Consider the following 15497-nt stretch of genomic DNA (forward strand, 5'->3'; position numbering starts at 1 on the left):
CTTGCAGGAGGGTTTTTTTCCTTCTTGCAAAAGAGATGAGACAGTCATGAGTAGTGAATTTAATAAGCTTATTAAATTCGTCTCACTGACGTTCACAAAGGCAGTTACTCTCCTCTTGTTAGCGGGAAGGTTCTTTGAGGGAATTCCAGAATAGATAACTTTGCCCCATAGGGTTTACAGAGAACATTCTATGGGAGTTTATTTAAGACCCATTTTGACTAAGAATTTCAAATAAGATAATAAGCGTTTCCTTTGGCTAAGTTAAGGTTTATAGGAATTACTCGTCTGCCTGTATCTATAAACAGAGATGCGTTTTAATTGGGTTCTTTGATTTCTTTTTTGGAACCACATTTACGACTATTTACTGGAGTGTAAATAGCCGTGTAGGCATCGCCACGATTAAAAGTGAGCTGCCCGCCCTGCTGTGTGGCGCACACACGCACGCTCAGCCCGTCCCGCCCTCCCGTCTCGGGAGACCCCTGGCGTTCCCACCAGGTTTCCAGTCCCTCCGATCGGAACTTTAAGAAGTTGTCGTTCTGATTTCCTGTTTTCCCCCTCTTCCATGTGTCGTGCCTATTCATGAATCTATGTGTTTAGTGCATTTCGAGATTTAGCCCGTCTTTCCTGAGACCCGTGGCTCCTCCAAGAGCTGCTGTGGGGTGTCCTGCGTGTGCTGCCCGGTAGCCCCTCGGCCACGGCCCCACTTTCCGAGGTTTAGTTACCTATGATGAACGGTGGCCCCAAAAGTCAAATGGAGAATTCCAGAAGTAAACGGTTTATCAGCTGTCAACGGCTTGCCGTTGTGAGTGGTGTGGTGTGGTCACTCATCATCCTGCTCTGTCCCTCCCGGGACGAGATGCGTCCCTCTGCCCGCACGTCCCCACTGCGCGCCGGGCCCGGGCACCTGGTGCTGGGGGTTCTGGGCATGTATCCGCTGGGATAAGGGGCCCAGCTGTGCATGTACAGTTTAATTTAGAGAGAGCTTGTCCCACGCACATACTATATTGCACAGTTCGGCAGCAGGGCAGGTAATCGAGAGCAATCGTTCCGGAACATGCTCCTCGCTTCCCGTGGTTTTGATTGTCTCCTGATGCTCCTTTGTGTCTTTCTTGCTGCGGATCCCACAGGGACACCTCCACATCGCCCAGGTGCCTCAAGGGGAGCAGGTGCAGATCACGCAGGACAGCGAGGTGAGTGGCCCTGGGGCTGGGGCTGCCTCGGCCGGCACCGTGCCCGGCACCCCCGGGCCTCTGTCTGTGTCCCCCACACGGCTGGGAGCGCCCGGGAACACGTCGCTCCGGCGTGGTCGCAGGACGCCCTCCTCTGAAGGCGCAGGTGCGGGCTGCTCCCCTGTGCTGCCCACCTGTCTCCGCGGCCTCGCCTGTTCTCGTGAAGACCGTCTGCTCCTGCTGGAGGAGCCCCCGAGCGCCCTGTTCGCCCACCTGCCCGCCCTTCTCCCCTGGGGAGGCCTGCGTGGCAGGGGGTGGTCCGCACACACAGGTGGCTTCACTCCCTCCCCCCACCCCATCCCCGCCGGCCCAGCAGCGCACATGTGTGACGTGTGTAGCCGTGGGGGTCTCCCTCATTCTGTCTCCGGGAGACGACGGACGCGCCCATTTCCAGGCGGGGACGGCGGCAGCTTTAGCTGGCGTCTGTTGCCAAGATCCCAGGTGTCCCCACCCGGGACGCGGAGGCAGACAGAGCGCTGGCGGTGGCGGGGAAGCCTGGGGCTGTCTCGGGGCCTCTCGGGAGTTCTCGCAGGGGACACGCACGGCAGTTCCGTGGTGCTGGCTTTTCGGAGCCGCCTTCCGAAAGTTTCCTCGTGTTCCGGCTGCGGCGCAGGCTGCTTCCGTTACACGGAGGTGCGGGTAGGAAGAGCACGGCAGTCGGCAGGCCAGCCCCGGAGCGAGGGCGCTGGTGGGGACACGCTGACCCGGGACGGCCCGGCCACGGCGGTTCATGCTCTAGAGGCCGTGTCCCTCTTGTCAGAGTCCTGATTTGATCCCAGTCATTGGAAACGAAGGAAAATTGATGCCGTAGTCAAAGAAAAAGTCAGCACGCATTTGCTTTGTGGTGTTGATGCTGAGAAGAAATCTTTAGACTACCTCTTGAATTTTAATTTTTTTATTACTAATTTTGCCCGTTTTTTTTTTTTCCCCAGTTCTCAAAACTGGACCCATTTTGTATACATAATTCAGCCCTTTTTTGTTTTTATTAGAAATTGAATGCCAGGAATTAGAAGAGATGGCAAGCAATTATTTTATTGTAATGAGGATAGGTGCTGAGAGACATTTAGCATCTGCCAGACCCAAGACAGTTCTTTCTCATGATAAGTGGAAACAGATTGCACCTGGTGAGACCTCCACGGCTCCCAGGCCAGCGGGGCGGCTGCCTCGTGCGGCCTCCCCGTCCGGGCCGTGCCGCCGGGGCACAGCCGTGCGCGCCACCCCACCGGGACGCCGGGCAGATGTGCACGGGACCTGTCTGTCCTACTTCACATGCTTCTTACCAATCTAAAATCGTTTCAAAATAAAAAGTAAAAAATAATAGAGACATTTTCATTTGGGGTCACCAGGGGGCGGGGAATGTATGCAACTGTTTTTTTGTTTTTTTTGTTTTTTTTTGAGTTGCTTTGTCTTTTTAAGAAAAAATAATCCCTAGAAACTCAGTTGAAATATTTTGTTTTGGGGTCAAGTTTCTGGAGCTGTCCCCTGTGGTGTGGAGGCCCCCACCTCCGTGTGAACCCGCCTTGGCGTGTCTGTCCCTGACTGTCCTCTCCTGTCACCCCTTTGCAGGGCAACCTCCAGATCCATCACGTCGGACAGGACGGGCAGGTGAGTGTCCCCCCCCTCGCCCGGCCTTTTCTCACACACGGGGCTTCCTCTGGCGGGGGTGGCGGCTCCCACGGGAGGGGGCGGGGAGCCAGGTGGCCTCGCGGTGCCCACACAGGTGCCCGAGCGAGCAGGGTGGACTTTACGTTTGCTGCTTGGAGGCTTTTGCCGTAGGGAGGAGACTGCCCCCAGCTTACCGTCGTTTTCCGTGCGTTTACGTGAATGTCGTGGGTGCTGTCTGCACCGGCAGCCGCCTGTGCAAGCAAGGTCGGCTCTGTTCCCGCGTGTCGCTGTCGGGCTCAAGCCGCTCAAGCGCCCTTTCCTAATCTGAGACAAAAAGAATTCGTGCTGAGTAGGGCCCCGGCCACTGCCCCTGCAGGGGGATGTCCCCCGGCCACTGCCCCTGCAGGGGGATGTCCCCCGGCCAGGAGGGTCCCCGAGGGCTTTGTCGACCGGGGTCAGGTGGAACTGTGAGTGGTTTTGTGGATTGACATTCTCGTGTCCTTTCAAAGACGGTTTCTGGTAAAGAGATTATCACTTCTGCGTCGTCACCAGTGTGGGTGATCTTTCTAACTCGGGAAGTTGGTCGTGAGAACCACAGAGATGGAGCTCACGTAACATCAAGATAATACGTGGCTGGGCGCGGTGGCTCACGCCTGTCATCCTAGCACTCTGAGAGGCCGAGGCGGGTGGATGGTTTGAGTTCAGGAGTTCAAGACCAGCCTGAGCAAGAGCGAGACCCTGACTCTACTAAAAATAGAAAGAATTAATTGGCCAACTAAAAATATATAGAAAAAATCAGCCGGGCATGGTGGCACATGCCTGTAGTCCCAGTTACTCGGGAGGCTGAGGCAGGAGGATCGCTTGAGCCCAGGAGGTTGAGGTTGCTGTGAGCTAGGCTGATGCCACGGCACTCTAGCCAGGGCAACAGAGCAAGACTCTGTTTCAAAAAAAAAAAAAATAAGAGACAATGACACGTGTCATTTCCCAACGCCACGACCATGTTCCCCTTTGAAAACCGTGAGTGCGTCCCGTGTCCCGGGCCAGGCCTGGCTGCGCCTGCCCAGACAGGGCCGGAGGCACCCAGGGGTGACGTCATTCACAGAGGCAGGGAGGTAGGCGAGTGGACGCGGCCTGGGTCTCCCCTAACCCCTCAGGTGCGCCTGGGAAGAAGGGCCGCAGACCCTCCGGAATCTGTTCAGATCAGAGTTTCTTAGTTTGAAAGTTACAGGAGGTTTTAATCAGATAGTCCTGCAATGTTGTTTGTGCATAAACACAACATAGCTGCTTTGGAAAAGCGCCAAGGCCAGCGGAACGCACAGTCCAGGAAACTCCACGGTGGTTGCCTCAGCGCTCGCGCCGTGTCAGTGGCGGGCGGGGCCGGCGGGGACAGCAGGGGGACGGCCTCTGTTAGGAGGTTGTCTCGGTTTTTGACGAGTTGGTGGTTTGCGTTGTACTCGTAGTGGAATTTTGTCACAGTGAAAATGAGGCTGGACGTGAATTCATAAGAAAAGTAAGATACGTTACCTTCCACCGTCTTGTTTCTGTCTCTGTCCCTGGGCGTAGTCCCCTTGGAATTGTAAAGACGCAGCCAGGTTTTTATGCTGTGCTAGTGTGACGCTTGCGATGGTGGGTCCGCTGCCCTGCCCTCTTGCCGAGGCAGAGATCTCAGCGTTTGTGGCCAGGCGGGGCAGGTGTGTGGGGGCCAGCGCGGGTTCCAGTCCGGGACACTCAGAGCTGGCACCGTGAGGGCCGCTGTCTAGAATCCTCTGAAGGAGACTTGTCCAGACGCCGACAGCTGTCCCCACTCACCGCGGCTGCCCGGGCAGAGCCCACGTCCACCTCCCACTCGCGGCCATCCGCGTGGTCCGACCGACCCTCCAAGCAGCCTCACTGCAAAGTACAGCTACCCTACAGATTGCTTTCCGTATTAGATGAGTAGCCATTTATGAACTATGCGACTGTTGTCCCTGTGGAACCTCGTACTTTCCTCCCACCTCCCGGTTCCCGTGGTCGGTCATTCTCTGGGCGCCAGAGCACAGAGGGAGCCGAGGAAGGGCCGGTGCTGTCGTCGGCGGCGGCTGGCGGATCTCGGTGCCCGGCACCTGCCGCAAAGGAGACCGGTGTAGGTAGACAGCGTGTGTCCACACGGTGCTGCCCTTTCCTGGAAAACCTGTCTGGCGGATCCTTGCTTGTTTTCCGCTTGGGGAGATTCTGCTTTTGTCCCGTCATTCGGCCAGTTCCCACGCTGCTGCTCACACGGCTTGGTCGTCACGCCGGCCACGTGGGTCCTGAAAGGAACCAAGTCCCCCGCCGTCGCCGGAGGGCTGGACGGCAGGAAAGCGTAAGGAAGGCCAGGGGTAAGTGGACGGCCCGTCCGGCCTCGCCGCGTGCGCCCTGCGCGGTTGCCGGGCACAGAGGCGCTCCGTGCTGCCTCCGGACAAAGGCTCCGCAGCACAGCTTTGGGGTCGGTGGATTCAGGCTCGGGAAGTTGTGAACACTCTGTACCGCGCTCTGTTGCTAGCTGACGCTGCATCTATGGGGGTGCTCCAACCTGGGCCAGTTACTTCTCTATAGTTGGAAGATCTTTCAGTCGCAGAGGAGACCTTGAAAGGCTCGGGACTGACCCTGTGGTTTAGATCACGGATCACGAAAGTGTTCGGTGCTGTGTCCAGTGCATGTGTATTCTGATGCTGAAAGCGTTTAATAATTTTTGTAATAGTTGTAGCTCACGTCACCTAAGCTCTCTGTGAAAGAGACTTGTGTCAAATCACTTGAAAACCTGGATTTTTTGTGTGTGTGGTCTGGTAAACCCATCGCTAGTAATGAGCACACACGCACAAACCCAGGAATGCACACACACACACGCACACTGCATGTGCGCTGAGCAAAGTTAGGCAAGACAGTGAGTGACCCAGGCCACTCGCAGTGCGCATTTCTGAAATAGCTTTGCTGATACCCGGCTGACAGAGGCGTTGGCGTTCTGGAAGCTTTTAAACTCCTCTCCCCTCTCTGGCATCAGCGTCTCTCCTAGTTTGCTTCAGAGCAAGTTTCAGAAGCTTTCAGAGTCTTTTCCTTGAAGTGAGGCCTTCTCAACCCAGCCAGGGAATTCTCAGCCCAGCTGGGGAAAAGATTAGAAGGGGTGGGAAGTGTGCAGAGTTTTATATGGAAGATATTTCTGGATGGGGCGAGGGGAAGGGGCCGTGTGTGCCGGGCGTCTTCATCTGGGGCAGAAAAACGGCCTCCGGCATTTCCAGTGGGCTCGGGGCCACTTCGCGGGGCCTGTCACCGAGGGGGGGTCGGCTCACCTTCACAGACAGCGTGCCGTGTTGCCCCGCCTCCGGTGGAAACGTCCCCGCCAGGAAAATGGGTCCCCGTGCTGTGTGCCAGAACACAGACCGAGGAGTGGGGGGGTCTTGGTGGCTCAGGGAATGAATCCCTTACGGAAAAGCCTTCCCTACCAGAAACAGTGGAAAATGCAGTTTAAGCCACAAAAGGTCAGAAATGGAGTGAGTTTGGTGTTGCCTAGTCCCCCCAGAACACCCTGGGAAAGTGACAGGTCCCCCGCTCTGTCTGAGGAGGTGGCCCCCACCGGTCGGGGTGGAGGGGGGGTTCCCACCCCGGCTCTGACACCCGCGTCCCGTGCCCCGGCGGGGGCTGTTGCGCAAGGCAGGGCGGCCGCGCGCAGAGCGGGCGCGGGACTGACCGCGGCGGCTTCTCTGTCTGGTGTTTGCGGCAGGCGGCGCCAGGCTTGAGTGGTGATCTCGCAGTGGACCAGGCGGGAAGTCCCGGGGCTGCCATTGCGTCCCTGTCCAACTTCCTGGACGCTGTCCCGGCGGCTGTAGCACAGAAGGCTCTTTCATGTGGGCGAGGGCCCGGGAAAGGCTGGGCAGAGCGTTTGGCCGGGAAGGACATTCACATTTTTTCAGGGAGAGAGAGCTTGGACGGAAGATGCCTTGCGTCCGCAAGGGCGGCGTTTCCGTCGGCCGAGACAACGGGGCCTTTGAAGGGCTCGCTTGGCCGGAGCCGCAGTCCCATGCGAGGAAGCCGTGGCCTCGCCTCGCGCCGTCTCTGCGCCCGGCGCCCTTGGCGTCCCCCGCCGACCCCGCAACTGTGCCGGGCAGGTGGGGGACTGTTCCCGCTCAGTGCCCCCGTTTTCAAACCCACGCTGGAAAGGTTAAGTCGGAGTCCTGAGGACGGTAAAGCCAGACGGTCCTCCCAGTGCCCAGCCCAGCACGCGCTACGCCTCACCAGCGCGTGGCGGCTATTTGCTGGGTGGGTGAGTGCAACAGCGGTTATTCCCAATTAGCACCTAGCTGGTTGCAGGACGCACGAATCGAACACATTTGGAGATGCTCTCCTGTTTTTAAGCCATTTAAAAATATGGCCTATATTCGCTAATCCTTTAACCGTGGAAACGTAGGGAACAGTCCTCACTTAAAATCCCCCAAACCGTCTCCTCTGAGTAATTACGGATTTCCTTTTAGCGGGATCCAGCGCTGGGACCTTCTCCGTCTAGGGAAGGTTTGGTGACTCTCTGGGCTGTTCCGAAGCTTGTCTGTCGCTGTCTTTTACACGTGCCTCTGTTTCCCCGTTATGGGTGGCTCATGGTGTGGGCAGGTTCCGTGGGAGGGTGCGCCCCGCCCTGCTGCCCTGCCGCGCCCCGCCCTGCTGCCCTGCCGCGCACTGGAGCCACTGGCAGACGCGGGCAGGGGGTGGCGGAGGCGTGAGAGGGCCCGCTGGCCGGACGGCGCGGCTCAAGGGCGGCAAGTGGCGCGGCCGTGTCCCGACAGGCGGGACACAGAGGCCTTGTGTGGACGGTGAGGGGCCCGGCCAGCGCCTCCTGCCGCGTCCCTGAACTGTCAGGGGACGGGATCGCGGAGGAGGGAGATGGGCTTCGAGTGTAGTATGATTTTCCACTCACTCTTTTCTAGCTCACTCTGCGGGTGAGCCGCCAAGCGACTGCTAAACTCATTGTGTATTTACGAGGAGTCTTTCATCTAGAAATCGCAGATCCCGCCCCGAACCGGCCGCCTGGTTGGAAGGTTAGAGCCGGTGCTAACAGCGCATTGAGATGATTGAAGGAGAAGCCCGTGCCGTTTTAGCTCGCTGACCTTCGGGCAGCTGGCAGGCCGCAAGCACAGAGGCCCCTTTCTCCCCGCGGGGCGGCCCGTGGGGGCGGCTCTCTCGAGCTGCAGCGTGGCCCGGGGCGGGTAGCGTTTTTGGAGCGGAGCAGTGTTTCCCCACGGATGCCTCTCCCGCCCCTCCAGTGGGCAGGCTGCTGTCTCCTGGCACCATCTCTGCCTCTGGACAGGATCAGGGGTTTGGGATACGAGTGCACAGCGTTACGCTGAGCTCAGGGGCCTCCGGTAGGCACGGCAGGGCAGTGCCAGCTCGCTATCCAGCGGGAGCAGCATGAGCAGACGCGGCGGGTCTGGTCTTAGTTGGGTGTCGGTGGTGGCCGGGGTGCCCCGGGGTGGTTCCCCAGTGGCGTCAGGAGCGCCCCCAAGACGCCCAGCTCAGGGTGCCGCAGACTGAAGACAGCCCGTCCCCCGGACTCTGAGGTGGCCGTGACCGCGGCCGGGACACCCATGTGGGCCCCTCAGAGCTGGGCCTCCTTGGGAGTGCTGTGTGGCCCCAGAGGCCGTGCTGCGGGGCGCTGGGGACTCTCGTTTTCTCAGCCGGCCAGCGGCCCCTGCGTGCCCAGGGGCGAGGGGTGCCACCCTCGCCTCCCGCCACACCCAGGCCCGTGGCCGCAGCGTGCCCGGTGGGGGCTCCTGGCCCAGAGCGCAGGCCTGGCCCTCGCCTCCCGCCAGGTCCGTGCGCGTTGGCGCTAGTGAGCCGAGTCTGTGGGATGGGCGCCAATCGGAGAACCCGGCTTTGAGCCAGGCTCCGCCCAGGTGCGGACACGCTGCCGATGTGACGCATCACCCGGGCGTGACCTCACAGCTGCCTCACACATGACCGGGCACCGTGCCGTGGACACAGGAAGGGGACTTGGGATGAGGATGTTTCTGGCTCCTGAGTCCCCGGACGCCCTTCTCACCTCGGCCCTCCCCTCGCCTGAACGGGGTGTCCCGGGACGTCGCCCCAGACAGTGCAGGGGCCCCAGGCCGTGTGGCCCGGAGGGTGGGTTGGCCGCTGGCCTGTGAGAGCTGGCCCTGTCCCTGCCGCTGGGACTCAGGACGCCCCTGGCAGGAGGGGGGTCTCCAATCCTCTGCGGGAGACGTGAGTTGGGTTCATTAGACATTAATCAGGCCGGGCAGAGTGGCTCACGCCTGCAATCCTAGCACTCTGGGAGGCTGAGGCGGGCCGGATCGCTCAAGGTCAGGAGTTCGAGACCAGCCTCACCAAGAGCGAGACCCCGTCTCTACCAAAAATAGAAAGAAATTAATTGGCCATCTAAAAATATATAGAAAAAATCAGCCAGGCATGGTGGTGCATGCCTGTAGTCCCAGCTACTCAGGAGGCTGAGGCAGGAGGATCGCTTGAGCCCAGGAGTTTGAGGTTGCTGTGAACTCAGCTGACACCATGGCACTCTAGCCCAGGTGACAGAGTGAGACTCTGTCTCCAAAAAAAAGACAAGAAATTAACTGCAGCCGAGTCGGGCTGGTTAGGAATCAGTCCAAAGGGCTGGCTCTTCTCAGCTGGAAGTGGGAGTCTGCATCAAACACCACCGGCTGTGTCTTCCTGAACGTCGGCAGCTCTTCCATGAGCCCTTTAAGCCACGTGAGCAGCCCAGGGTCCGCGCGGGTCGTCTGTGCGTTCTGGAACCTCTCGGGCCAGCGGCTGTGCTCGTGGCCACAATGCTGGGCCCAGGCGGACCTGCTCTGGGTGGCAGGGGGTGGGCAGGGCGTGTGGGAGAGACGCTGGGTGCGGGAAGCAGGCCGCCCTGGAACCGCCTGTGGAGCCGCACGTGAGGGGCAGGGCCTTGGGAAGCCCCAGGCCGCAAGCCTTGGCAACTGCACACGCCGACCGGGCGGCCACAGGGCAGGGGTCACTGCGTTCCATCTGCGCGTCTGGAAGTGGAGAGCCCATTTCTGGGCTGCGACCCCAAGGGCCGCTCCCCACGGGGGAGCTTCACAGCAGCAGGAATTCTTTCCCTCTCAGCTCTGGAGGCCGGAGGTGCAGGGGCGCCGCAGGGCGTGGCCCCTGGGGACTCGGCCAGGGAGCATCCTTCCTTCCAGCTGCAGCCAGCGGTCCTGGGTGGTCCCCGGCCTGCGGCTGCGCGGCCCCACCCCACCCCGAGCCTCCGGGTGCGGGAGTCCGGGCTTCCCTCTCCTGGCAGGGACGTGGGGCGGGGCCCTCCCAGGTGCAGCGCGGGCGCAGCTGCGTCGGCAGACGGTTCCCAAACGCGTCAGGGCCACAGGCGCTGGAGGACGCTCGAGCCTCGTGATCCCCACCCCACCCTTAGCAGAACGTTGGCCGCGGCCCCGCGCTTGCGCAGACGTGCGCCTCAGGTGCGGGACGCGCTCTCATTGGCTCTCTGGAGGGACACGGCACGGCGCGCGGTCCGTCCGCTCTGGAACGTGGGTGAGCCCTTCGTGGACGTGTGCGTCCGGTTCTGGAGCGAAGGCGTCGCCGTGGGGGTCACCGGGGCTCCACAGGGCAGTTGGCGACGGCGATAGGGGTGCAGGGGTGCCGCCTGCACGGGCGAGGCAGTGGCTGAGGCTGGCGGAGCAGCCAGCACCCGGGAGCTTGCTGGTGCTCGGTGCTAAGGGGCAGTCGAGTCAATTTGAAATGCTAAGTCCGTTTGCTCGCGCCGGCGTGAACCGAACCCACGTGCTCGCTTAGGGACTTGCCGACCCCTGGGTCACGCCAGCGGCTGGCATCGTCTTCCTCCGAGCAAGACTCAGGAGCTTGCTGTCTGCTCCTCCTTGGCTGCAGCCAGTGATTGCGGCACCCCTGCCCGCGGCCCCCCTCTCCCTGGCCTCCTCCCCCTGCTCCGCCCCCTCCCGTGCCCTGGGTCCCCTCCCCCTGCCCCCTGCCCCCCTCCCGTGCCCTGGGTCCCCGGCCCCCCTCCCCCTGCTCCGCCCCCTCCCGTGCCCTGGGTCCCCTGCCCCCCTCCCCCTGCCCCTGCACCCGCAGAGGGGCTGCCCTCCGGCTTTGCCGCTCTGCCCCTGGGTGCCACGGGCCTGGGGGTCGGGTGGAGGGGCTGGGTCAGGCCCACACAGCCGGAAGGTGCTGGAAGGAACCAGCACTTAAACCAAGCCCACAACGCCAAGGACTCTGCCCCTGGAGAGTCTCCTGCTGCTTTTTCCTAAATCCTCAGTTTTGGTGTAAACGGAGCTTTAGTGAAAGCAAAGCCACGTTGCCTGGAAAAATTTAGTTTTGAGGCAGAAATAAGAAAAATCCTACCCCATAAATCAAGGGAGGGAATGAGAAGTTTCTGCTGATGGATTCTTGAAAAACATAATTAAAATGCTGAATCATTTTGTTTCGGTCATTCCCCCCTCCCCCAGAAAGGTGCCAGCTCTCTCTGCAGTGCTAAGGTGCGCGTTTGTGCCCAGCCTGTCAGCGTGCGGCGCGGGGGGCCGCACTCTGAGGCCCCGAGGGTCTTCCAGGGAGGGAACTCAGCGCTGTGGACACGGGTCACGGCTGTCGGCCACACTCCTTGCAGCGGCCTGGAGGTTTTTGGGTGGACGTGCCAGGCAGATGTTCTTGTTGAGTTTTGAACTTGCCTGGAAACCCGGTTGTACACACGTGTGCGTTCTCTCCTTTTCCAGTTTTAACTGCTGTCCGGGTGTGGGTCAGGGTCAGGCGGAGGGTGGGTGCTGCCCTCCCCTTTCGACCCCTTTTCTCCCCCACCCCCCTGCTTCTCTCCCCCCACCCCCTGGATGCAGCAGAAGGGCCAGACGGCTCTCTCACACCACCACAGCCATTGCTCTGAAAAGATCTGGGGGTCACGGGCCGGGCGCGGCGGCTCACGCCTGTAATCCCAGCACTCTAGGAGGCCGAGGCGGGCGGATTGCTCAAGGTCAGGAGTTCAAAACCAGCCTGAGCAAGAGCGAGACACCGTCTCTACTATAAAAAAGTAGAAAGAAATTAATTCGCCAACTAATATATATATATATATATATATATATATAAAATTAGCCGGGCATGGTGGCGCATGCCTGTAGTCCCAGCTACTCAGGAGGCTGGGGCAAAGGATTGCTTGAGCCCAGGAGTTTGAGGTTGCTGTGAGCTAGGCTGACGCCATGGCACTCACTCTAGCCTGGGCAACAGAGCGAGACTCTGTCTCAAAAAAAAAAAAAAAAAAAAAAAAAAACGATCTTGGGGTCAGAGTGGACCCCAGGTCCTCGGTGTGGCCCCGGGGCCGTCTCCCTGCTGGTTGCTCAGAGGATGACGGTGCCGCCGCCGCTTCTCTGGTGTCCGCTGCTTCTCCGGTGTCCGCGCGTTGCTGACGTGGCCTCTGCTCTGTCTCCCAGGTGCTGCAGGGGGCCCAGCTGATAGCCGTGGCCTCCTCGGACCCCGCCGCGGCGGGGGTGGACGGGTCGCCGCTCCAGGGCAGTGACATCCAGGTCCAGTACGTCCAGCTGGCGCCGGTGAGTGACCACACGGCCGGGGCGCAGGTGAGTGCTCTGCCGCGCAGGCCCCGGCCCGCTGCCCACGCCCACGCCCGGCGGGGCCTTTCTCTCCGTGACTCTGTCCTGTGGCCGCCACTGGACGGCACGGGACCTGGACACGGACACTCGCTTGGGGACCTTATTATTATTATTATTTTTTTTTATAAGCACCTGGACACACGAAGGTGAGAGGGTAGATCCCGGCCCAGTTTCAAATCTCAGCAGATTCCTGAGTTACTCCGTCTCGCGGAAACGTCTGTAAACGCAGAGGCAAAAACGAAGTTCTGCCCTGCCGTCCCCTCCTCAGAGCCGGCCGTCATGGGCCGGCGAGCTCGGGGTCCCCCTCCCCCAAGCTTGTGCTGCCCTGCAGTCGAGGGTCCCCTCCATGGGGCAGGGCCGGCCAGGCCGCCGTCCCCGGGGAGCACCGTGCCCCCTGGCGGCTCCTCCGTGGGCTCCACGCCTTCTCTCGGCCCCGCAGGCTCCTGCTCTGAGCCCCGGGCGTCTGAACGGAGCCCGCGTGTGGCCTGCCGCGCCCCGGGCGGCGAGATGCGTGATCAGGCACTTATTCCGAGATCAGATATTTGTCCTCTAACTTGTCTTAAAATAGAGCTGTGAGTGAGCATTTAAAGTCCTTTCAACACCTGTAACTCACCGAGTAGAACGTATGTCTCTAAGGGAAGCGAAGTCACGTCCCCTAAGATGCTTTTTGGAGCACGGGGCAGCTCCACAGGGAGGCAGGGCGGTGACCGAGATTCCGGCCGGCATGCCAGGCTAGGGACGTGCTGTCATTCCCGCCAGTCTCGGGCAGGGACGGGAAACCGGGAGCAGCCGCCGCCGCGCTGGCCAGGACGGCCCAGGGCATGTGGGGGGGGAGGGGCTGGGTCTGCCAGGGCAGTGGGGGCCCCCGAGACCGGGGCGTCTTGCACCCGTGACCCCGGGGGGGCCCCCCGAGAGCCCTGGTGTGTGAGTTTCTTGCCCTGTGCACGACAGTCGCGGGCTGTTTTGTGCCCGGTGAGAGGCCTGGCTGCGGGGTGGTGGCGGTTTTTCTAGAGAAGCCCTCCTCTCTCCCCCGCAGACGGCCGAGACCCTGCAGCCCACCCTCCAGCCCGAGATGCAGCTGGAGCACGGGGCCATCCAGATCCAGTGAGGCGCGCCCATCACCCCGGCCGCGGAACTGCACCGGGCCCAGCGCCGGCCCTGGCCGCCGGCCTGGCCCCCACGCCCCGTCCTCACGGCGGCCAGCGCGCCCGTTCCGCTCAGCGCGTCCGAGAGCCGCCGCTGCTGCCTCTGCCGGGGAAAGCGTCCTAACATACTAAGCAGAAGACAGCAGCCTCCGCGCCGGCCGGAGACCCCCCTCTCCTTCTCGCCCCGCCGCCGGCGTCTGAAGGAAGAGGGGGGCAGGCGCCCCGTGTGCCCAGGGCACGTGGGAAATCGAGAACTGATATTTTTCTGTTTAAACAGCTTTTTTAATTTGCTATGGTGTTTATAACAAAAAAGAAAATCGAAAAAAAATCCCACAACAACAAAAGGAAAGCACAGTGGCGTGGCGGGGGCCTTTGCCGTGGTCCGTGCGCGGCGGCACGGAGGCGGGTTCACAGGCGCGGGCGGTTTCCACGGACACACTGCTGACCTACTTTTCTAGGGGCAGACGCCCCCAAACACTGTAATTATGCATTTCTAATGAAATAAAGTGTATTTATGACCACGGCGGCCCCAGCGCTCGTCCCTCCCAGGCGTGGCTCCCCGCGGGTCCTGGGGGTGGCTTCCCCGGCTCGCCCGCTCCGGCCCCAGCGGAGGGTGGGGGTTCGACCCCGCTCCGGAGCCACGGGGGCTCCCCACCCAGCGAACCCCATCTCGCCAGCTGTGCAGAAATCAGTCGTGGAGCCAGCTGTGCAAGGAACGCGAGAAAACGCGCAGGAGGGCAGGACGGAGGGCTCCGTGACCTGGCGGCGAGCAGAGTGTCTCGCTGCGGACACACGAGGACTCGGCAGGAAAGGACCGGCCGGCGGGCGTTCAGATCGAGAAGAAGAAAAGATGAAGGCGCTGGACGCATGTCGTTCTTTTGGCCGCGGCCGGCCCCACGTTTAAGACGGGCCAGGCGTGGGGCATGGCTGGGCGGCCGGTGTGGGGGCTGGGCTGGAGGGGCGGACCGAGAGCCGACACAGCCTCCTGGGCGGTCCCGGAAACTCCTTTCCTCCTTCTTTCTTTCCTTTTGAATTTTGCTCCCCTACCAAAAAGGAAAAAGGCAAAAGACGTGAACAGGCACCTAGTGAGAGAAGACCCCCCAGTGGCCGGTCAGCGTGTGAAAATGGCTCAGCCTCGCATCAAACCTGCCAGGAGAGGCGTCCGTAAGGCCCAGGTTGTCAACGACTCGCGCCAGGAGGGACGTGAACAGCTGGGCGCGCTGGCGGTTGGTAGAACCACTGTGGAGGGTGGTGTCGCGCCTCCCCCTGCCGCGAGCACAGGCACCCCGTCGCCCCGGCAACCCCCGGGGGTCACCCCGCAGGTGCCTGGCAGGTGAGCTTCACAGGAAGTGCCACGGTGGCCACGGCAGCCCGTGGTCAGCCCGAGACGGGGAACCCTCAGGCGCCCGTGGCTGCTGATGCCACGTGGCTGCCGCTGCCACGTGGCTGCCGCTCATCCCACGGGGGAACTTAACAAAAAGGAAAAAGGATCGCCACCCAAAAAGCCACACCAGCGACTCTCACACGCCACGAGCCCATCTGTGCCCATTTCGCAAACAAGCAAAGTCATCGCTGGCTCAGACATTGACGGGCGAGGACGGGCGAGGGGGGGGAGGGGGCTCTGGGGGGGCCGGCATTGGGGTCCTTGCTCTGGGTGCCCCCGCTTGTGACGTGCGCTATGCTTTGCGAGGTTTTCAATCCCAGCCTTCCACGTAAAGAAATTTAAAAACACAAAGGGCAACAGCTGGCCACCAGCAGACCTGAACCAAAAGGGGATTTGAAGAAGGCAGAAGGAACGTGATCCAGGCGGAAGAGTGACGGAAGCGGAGTGTGTGGGCAGGCTGGAACCCGACTGTGGAAGCCAAGATGTCCCAGGGCTTGAAAAGAGTCAGAGCTAGCTAGACAGGATGATG

The 15497-nt window shown here is 61.0% G+C and overlaps 1 protein-coding gene across 5 annotated transcripts in view; it reads left to right on the forward strand.

The window, feature by feature from the left end:
- Positions 1-14105, forward strand: part of BANP (BTG3 associated nuclear protein) — a 79819-nt gene extending 65714 nt beyond the window's left edge. For 2 of the 5 annotated variants that reach the window (XM_075995854.1, XM_075995857.1), the window contains 4 exons: positions 1119-1190; positions 2796-2834; positions 12263-12406; positions 13476-14105. In XM_075995854.1, coding sequence (XP_075851969.1) covers positions 1119-1190; positions 2796-2834; positions 12263-12406; positions 13476-13547 — 327 coding nt within the window. In that variant the 3' untranslated portion in view covers positions 13548-14105. The remainder of the gene's footprint in view (positions 1-1118; positions 1191-2795; positions 2835-12262; positions 12407-13475) is intronic. The other 3 variants (XM_075995855.1, XM_075995858.1, XM_075995856.1) reach the window with 2 other exon arrangements.
- The last annotated feature ends 1392 nt before the right edge of the window (positions 14106-15497 follow it).

This window comes from Microcebus murinus, chromosome 20 (genome assembly GCF_040939455.1).
Source record: "Microcebus murinus isolate Inina chromosome 20, M.murinus_Inina_mat1.0, whole genome shotgun sequence".
NCBI lineage: Eukaryota > Metazoa > Chordata > Mammalia > Primates > Cheirogaleidae > Microcebus > Microcebus murinus.